Source organism: Mus pahari, chromosome 3 (genome assembly GCF_900095145.1).
Source record: "Mus pahari chromosome 3, PAHARI_EIJ_v1.1, whole genome shotgun sequence".
NCBI lineage: Eukaryota > Metazoa > Chordata > Mammalia > Rodentia > Muridae > Mus > Mus pahari.
The window spans coordinates 38,984,909-38,993,336 of NC_034592.1; the positions used below are offsets into that span (position 1 = coordinate 38,984,909).

The 8,428-nt window shown below is 43.4% G+C and overlaps 1 protein-coding gene across 1 annotated transcript in view; it reads right to left on the reverse strand.

Moving 5' to 3' along the window:
• The window catches only part of Neb (nebulin), a 196,883-nt gene that overhangs the window by 170,658 nt on the left and 17,797 nt on the right, over positions 1–8,428 (reverse strand). Inside the window, 3 exon segments of the mRNA XM_029536160.1 lie at positions 1,003–1,119; positions 3,619–3,726; positions 4,278–4,382. Coding sequence (XP_029392020.1) covers positions 1,003–1,119; positions 3,619–3,726; positions 4,278–4,382 — 330 coding nt within the window.

Sequence of the window (8,428 nt, forward strand, 5' to 3'; positions counted from 1 at the left end):
GTGCTCTTAACTGCTGAGCCATCTCTGCAGCCCAATCCTATTCCTTTGTAATACGTTAATATTCCTGTTTCTAGCAACAAAAGTAGATGTGAATCTGAGATGGCTGGTCTCATAAACATGCCCTTCATTTGGGAAGCAGAAGCATTTCACGTTGAAGTCACAGCAGAGTGACTTGGAAAGATGGATTAACACCATATTCCCTGTCTTCCTATTCCCCGGCTACATGCACACACTCCCTACCATGCTGACTTGGTTCAAGGGCAGAGAGATGGTAACCAACTTATCCAGAGAGCCATGTGAAAATCTTTGAATCTTGGGAAAAGCTTCGTATATTCTATCCGGAAAACAAAACAAAAACAACAAAAAACCCCAAAACAAACAAACAAACAAAAAACCACCTAGAATGATCACATATTTAGCCTGTGTATGTTTGTTGTATATGTGTGTATTTCGTGTGTGTTTGGTGTGTGTGTGTGTGTGTGTGTGTGTGTGTGTGTGTGTATTAGCCAAATTGGTAAATTCATCTTTGATCTTTAGTCTTCTAATACCAGGCTCTGGCTTATTTATCTACTTTCATTCCAATAGCCTATTCTGACTTTAAACAGTTCTACAGATCAAAGCAGACAAGGGACATGTCAAGAGGTATCTTCCGAGTGCAGTGTCTGCAGACGATAGTTTCAGGAACTGCTTTTGAAGTCTCATTTCACCTGTTCAGAGGCCCAGCATAGCATGTTCTGTGCCTACTGAGAGGCCCAGGTGCTAGAAACTTCAAAGCAGATGATGGTCTCCCTGACCTTTGAACCCAGTCCACTGGCTGCAGACACTGATGCATATGCTCAGAGACACTCAGCCTCTATGCCTAGTCAGCTCTGCTCTGCCTCTGCCTCCATAACCGCACACATTAGTAAGGCTACACAGGCATACAGGTACCACAAAAGGAGAAAGACTCCATCAATCTCCAAGTTAAGGTTTTAAAGCCATGAGTGAGGAGTGTTGACTTACATCACTGAGGGCGTTTCCTGCCGTCTTCAGCTGCCTGAGCAGTGGGTTCTCTGAAGCAGGAAGTACATTATAGTCTGCTTTTCCTTTATTCTTTTCATAGTCTTGTTTGTATTTTACCTGTAGGACGAAATAAAATAATAAAGTAACTCCAGGGGTTATTTTTGAACCTCATCTCCATTATACCAATTATGACATGGCTCCACAATCAATTTGCCTTTAGAAAAATGGCAGCTTGACATTTTATAACCATAAAACCCACAGAAACTCATAGCAGCGGTACAGAGAGTGCACGAATTTCCAGGAAACTTTTCTGTTCATTCATTTCCTCACTCAAAAAGTATCAGAGGGAGTTGTTTCTGTGTCTGGCTCTGGGAAAGCCACTAAATAGAACAGCATATGGTCTCTGTCCTCGAAAGGAGAAAGGCACATAAACACTGGGGCAAAGAAAGCAACACAGATAGTGGCAGCACATTGTGTCCCAGATGTCGGCTCCTGCAGAACCTTCACTCAGCCTTTAAATCCCAGCTGCTATCTGCATAGACATCTTAGAGACAAGATTCTAGGAGCATCATTAAGTTCGCTTTTATGGCCTTCCTAGAACTGTGCACTGAGCAGGCACACATTTCATATACAGGCAGGACAAGGAGAAGGCAGGTAGGCAACTTCAGTTTTTCTTTCCATTCCCACATCGTACTTTAAATCCCAACCATGGCAGAAGTAGTTAAGGTGGGGCGGGGGAGGAGGAGGAGTTGGGGAAATGAGAAACTTGTAATCAGGAACATGTCCAGAGTGAGCAGAACAGCAAACTGATCCTGATTCCGAACACGATCTTTAGTCTGAGATGTTTATTTAAGTAGTATATTTACTGAGTTGTACAGCCTAAGTAATTTGCTACCCTTACAAACCTTTAAAAAAAAACAAAAAACAAAAACAAACAAACAAAAACCAATTGGCTTAGCAGACAAGGGTAGGCGATACACAACTGAAACCCAGATGTAGCAGCCCTATTGCTTAGCCAGACTACCACAGAGGCTATTCTACAGGCTCTATCGGCATGGAAGACCTGCACAGCCTTTCTACGTCATGGCATTATAAACTCCCTTGTGAAGCAGAAGTGAGCAGAGGGGGACAGTCACGAATCCTGCCTCTGTGACATGGAAGAACTGTTAGGGCTTCTGACAAAGCCGTCCTTCCTTTTACAAACCAGATCTCCCCTCCTTCAAGGGCATCAATCCAGTAGCTTTCTGTCAGCATCCATTCGCTGTTACCTCTCTATTGGCTTTTCCCATCAGCACAGCAGCATGTAATTTTGTATTCTACTTGAAAACTTTTCCTTATCACCTTCTCTACCATCAGCTATCACCCATTCTTGCTCCTTTTGTGAAAACACTTGAAAAGGCTTAATATATTCTGATCTTTAGTGGTTTTCTATTTATTATCCAGTCATGAGCCCTCTCCAAGCAAGCACAACCAAACTGTTCTTTGGACTGCCAGGGATGAGGCATCAGCAACCCCATGTAGAACCAACCCTTGGTGCAGGTGATAACGCCACTTCCCATTTTCACTTGATGTAACAACCCCGCCACCTTTCACCTGTGCTCCTCTCTAACCTGGCTGGAATTTTCACACGGGAGCGCATCAGGGTTCAGTCTGTGACCCTTTCCATCCACCCTACATCCTTTGTGTTGTTCAGTCTCATGGCATTACAATCTGCACGTGAACGTACCCAAATTGTATATAAAATTCCCATAAACGTACATTGAAACTTCAAACTCGTAGAACTGACCAAACAACGTGATGTTTTTCGCCTGCAAATCTAAAAGGCATCTGAAATGTGCCATGTTCGAAGATGCATTCCTGTTTCAACCTCTTTCAATCACCTTCTCCTTCTGCAGCCTTCCCCCTGTCCATCAAGGGAGACCCCGTGCAACTAGCTGCTGAGTCTGGAAGCTTTCTCTGATCCAATCCTTCAACAAACCAAGTGTTCTCTACTTCCTAAATATTTCTCATCCATTGTCCTGCTGGTATCTTGATCCAAAACACCATCGCCTTACACTTTCTCAGTGGTAGAAACTTTCTGCTTTCTCACCTCTGGCAGAACCAATGCTCTGCAGAGGGCATTAGTCAAACAAATTTACTTGGCCTTAATATTTATGCCTTTTATAAAAATCATACCACTTTAAGAAATCAAGGAATAACTCCTCTATCAAAGCCACTCTACAGGGCATAGGAAGACATCCATGGGCTTCTGATCTTATTTGTGTTCACCAACTTGTAAATATAAGTGCAGCAACAGTGTTGAGTGTAAAGCACATGGCGTCATATAAGGTTGCCAGTTATTTTTTCTAGTGGAAGTACTGCTATGTAAGATAATTCCTTTCATGATTTTGGCCAGCAAAAGGTCTTCCACTCCATGAAATGAATGAAAATGGCAATTAGGTGATGCTTAGGGTTCTGTTATTGCAGCAAAATTTTCCTTTTTATTGTTTTTAGGCATTCTACTATGCACTGGTCTCAGCTTTGGTAATTTCCCTAAGAATCTTCTCCATCGTCTTTTCAGTATATGCAAGGGCAAAAGTTATGAGTTCACCCCACTAAGGACACGAAGATCAATACCTTGCTAGCGGCGATTCCAGCTTGTTTATTCATTTTATACTCAGGTGTTTCGGTCTGCATGAAGTAGATCTGGTCTTTCATGTTCTCAAAGTCTTCCTGATACTTCCTCTGTAAGACAGTAAAGATACTAGAGAACAGCTGTGGAGACAGACTTCCATGACCGTGTATACTGGGCAGAACCCCTCAAGTCTGCATGTCCCCTCCCCCCCTCGGTTTAGGCCAGTCAGGTTTCGATCAGAGAATGCAGGGCCATTGCCAGAATGATTATCAACTTAACAGAGGTGTGGACAATTAGAACAGGCTGAGAGAACAACTGGAAAGGCCCACTGGGAAAGAGGACTGGAAATCCAGAGCAGGTGAATGAAAAAGAACAAGATTCTGTTTTCCAGTAAAACTAAATCAATCGATGTTATAAATTTACAGTTGTATTCAGTGGGCAAAGAATAAACCACAAAGTCTCTTTGACTCGGGCTAACTATGCTTTGCGATTAGTAAGAGGGTCTCACCAGGTGGTTTCTATGAAAATTAAGGTAGAAACCATGTGATTTAGTCAAGATAGTGTCTAGAATTCTAGAATTCCTTGAGATGTTGCAAGCAGCTGGAAGCTGTTAGAGAAAGAGCTACCCTCCCGGGACATCTGGTCCCAGCTCCTGGCTTACTGAGCTGAGATTGTCAGCATTCATTCTGGCTGTCGCGATTTCAAAGCACGGTGTCTCACTCCATTTTCCTTTGACTTTCTTCTCATAGTCTTCTTTATATTTTTGCTGGAGGAGTTTAAAAAAATAAAGAAATGAAACAAAAACAGAAATCAAGAGTTGACAAACAGAAATTGACTGTAGTATACTATTAAATATCTTGACGAGGTTCATATTAGGTGCTCAATGAAATATCTTCAAGTTATCCTGTACTCTAGTCTACTGACCCAGCAAGAAAGTTGACTTAAGGGGAACAAAGAGAGAGACAAGAAGACTACCTCTCCTTGTTGACTTTGGGGACTTAGACTCTAACTCAAATAGTGCTGTGTAGAAGTTACCTCACCACTGACCCAAGATACATTGCTGTGAATTGTCATGGCCCATGTGTTCTTGGAACAGAATTAACCTACACAACTCCAGATCAGGGACCATGAGGCAAAGCTAGAGCAGGTCAGAATGATTCTCCTTAGCTCACATAGCTATGCCAAAGACAGACGGTCAGGTGGCTTGCATGCACCTATACCTCGACCATACCCTTCATGGAAATGGAAAGTCCTTCGCTGTTATACTGTTAACTCAAGCTCTGATGTGTAGAACCAGTGTAAAAGGAAGTGCAGCTTTCTCCCAAATGCCGTGTTTCCTGTTTTTTGCAATGGTCAATGTGCTAATTATCAGTGAACGGCTTTTATAGCTGTTCATTTTAGATCTCTGGAGTTTTAGTGCCCATGACTAGACACAGTCATTATTAAAGTTTTGACTTAATGATACAACACCTCAACTTTCTCAATCCCAAACGCTGCTGCTGTATTTTACACAGAACCTTGCTAGAAAGATAAAACAAGATCATATGATAAAGATGCTTTGTGTATCTACAGCACTAAGCAAATGTATGGTACAATAATTATAATAATGACAACTGTTATCATAAGGAAATGGAGAAAACTGTATATTAGGCAAGAGAGACAGAGAGAGAGAGCAGACAGAAAAACTGAATTTGGCTAAGACTCAGATCTGCCTTATATACCAGGGAGGCAGATACAGTAGAATCTTGAGATCAAGCCATCCTGGGTTACATGGAAAGACCCCACCTCAACAGACAAAAACAGAACAACAAAATCTAAAGTAGACTGCTAACTAATTCAGCTACTCTCCTAGGGTGGTTTGAATGGAAACAGCTCCAGTAGGCTCACACGGAGTGGCAGTATTAGGAGGCGAGGCTTTGTTAGAGGAGGGGTGGCCTTGTTGGAGGAAGTTATGTCACTGGGGGTGGGCTTTGAGGTTTCAGATGCTCAAGCCAGACCCAGTGTCTGTCTCTCCCTACAGCCTGCCAATCCACATATAGAACTCTCAGCTATCTCTCCAGCACCATGCCTACCTGCATGTTACCCACCATGCTTCCTGCTGTGATGATAATAGACTAAACTTCTGAAGCTGAAAGCAGGCCCAATTAAATGTTTCTCTCATTGAGAGTTGCCATGGTCACGGTGTCCCTTCACAGCAGTAGAAACCCTAAGACACCTCCTCTATTGAAGTAAATCCCCAATACGAAATGAAAGTGAATTAATAGATTTGGGGACTTGCCAAGGCTGCTCGTAGAAGTACTTCTAATCTTTTGGGAAAGAGGTTTCTTAAGAATCTGATAGATGAATATAATACCCACAAACACTAACGCTTCCGAAGTTTAATTTGAGCATGGTGGCAGATATCTGTTACCAAAAATAAATAAATAAATAAATAAATAAATAAAATTAGAAAGAGCTTTAGAAGTCTGAGGCAAGGAAATCATGAATTCAAATTAGCTTGGGTTCCATAGTAAGACGCTGTCTCAAAAAAACTAAAACCAAGCTAATAAGGAAAACAATAAAAATATTCAAAAATAAAAAGCAAAGAACAAAAGACCATTTCAGGAGTTTAATGCTCCCCCATCTCAGGTTTCAATCTTCCAGTAGTTAAGTCTTTCTGGAGATCTGTGCGGGGAGGGGGGGGTGGGGGGGGTGGGGTGGGGTGGGGGTGAGGGAGAATGCCATGAAGCTCAGGATTTTTGGCAAACGGATGAGACCTAAAGCATCAAAAAGCTGATATACAGAGGTCTTCGGGTAACAACAAGCTGAGAAGCAGCAGCTACTATTCCTGGCCCAGCCCTGGGGCTATTACAGAGAAGCAGGTGCTGGGTGTGTAGCTTTGTTGTGGAGAACTGAGTAGGAGTGTAATTCTCACAACAGAGATAGACCTGTGGTGTTTGAGGAAGTAGTTAAGCAAGATAAAGGGCAGAGTGCAAAGCCACCCAGTCAGTTCCTCCAAGGTCCTTCCTCTCCTCCTACCTTCTAGGAAGAAAAGCTTGCTATTTCCTGCTGCCACGGTTCTGGCTGGGGACTGATCGCTCCCAGTCTATACCCAAGTCCTCCTATGTCAGTAAGGGGTCCCCCTGCATGGGAGAAGGGGCAGCTGTAGCTTGCTAACTGCAGAGGAGGGTACCCTCCTCGTCCCCCTTTATGTGCAGGAAGGAAGGAGGTCAAAGGGAACAGGCCTCCGACCAGAAGACTAGAGGAAAAAGCAGGCAGTGTCCATGTGGGCAGTCTCCCCCATATCGGAAGCCCAGCATCTAACTTTCTAACCCTGAAACTTTCCCCTTAATCCTCCCTCCCTCCCTCTTATAGTTGATCAATGACAGCCTAGAAGAAAGATCGGACTGAACTGTCCCTGAAACTTTTGTTTAATAGAGGAAAGCATATCAGGTTAGTTCCAAGCTCTGGCTATCGACTTTGTAAGGGGAGGTGACCAGATGCCAGTAGGCACAATGGTTGGTTCCTTAAACCACAGGCTCTCCTCACCACCAGACAGCTAAGGGCACTGGGCTACAAATTTGGCTCCCTGGTGTTTTGCTTAAAATCATGGCTTCGTTTCCACTTTCCAGATAGGCACCATTAGTTTTTATATGGTTATCAAATGGAAAGAAAACGAAAGGAGTTAATCACATCTCTTCTCTTCTAAGTAGCTTAGCACTGAGCTACCAGTCACTTCCATCAGCAGAGACGTTATCTTTCAGAGCATGTAGGGCATCCTCACTGTATTACTTTATTGACCGTCGTTGGTCCAGAGTTACTTTCAAGTCTCAATAAAATGCCCTATGGTGAGATCCATAGGCGTCTCCCTAGTTCAGTGCAATAGAATATTTCAGAAGCTCGGGGCTCCGTGGTATTTAACAACGTGCCGCTGCAAGACATACTTTTTACGAAAGCTTTCCAGGTTCCACTGGAAACTACTGGAGGAAAGCAAAGAAGCAGGCACAGAGACACTAAAGGCTCTTCCCAATGCTGCATGCAGCATCCAAGTTCTGCAGGTCCTGGTGAGCCTGTTCTCTCACCTGGAATATCTGTTGTAAGAACAACTCCCCCGAGTTATTCACCTAAGTCACACCCACAAAACATACCTAAGACTGAGAAAGGTGCTGGCATTAAGCTCCTGGTTTTGGCAAAGATAAAAGGAAATGAATATAGTCTGAAAAGGAGAGTAAGAAGAGCTGATGGAGAGAATGCAATGTCAATACCACCGTTGCCAGCGTGTGATCATTACCAGCCGAAAAGGAAGCTGTAAAACAGACAACAGACACAGAAGGCGCAGTTTGGAGAGGAAGCGTCAAGAGTTTAAGTGTCTGAAAGAGAGACAATGAAGGAGACATTTTTAATCTATTTTGGAGAAAAAGATGCTGTAGAGATGCTGAGATGGGGATCCAAAAAAGCCTGACTGGCAGGGAAGATGAGGGAGAGCATCGCAAAGAAGTCACCCTTGGCAGCCCGGGCCTCTGTGTGGATGCCCGGATGCTGGATGGACCGGCTACCATGTATACTATTTCTCACTAGAGAGACTGGTGTTTTTGATGCACAACAGACACCAGGAATCTGGGTAAGATTTGGATAAATTATGTCTCTGTGGCCAAACCTAGTGACCTTCATCTTCAGCCGCTCAGCTCAGGCTATTCTACAAGGTCAAAGTTAGGCGTGTAGCTCTTTCCAAGTACCTAGTACTGTGTCACCCTCTCCAAATAGTGTGTGGTCCAGACAGACGAAGCTAGGCCAGAAGCCATTATCTCTCTTTTTTTTTTTTTTTTGGTTTTT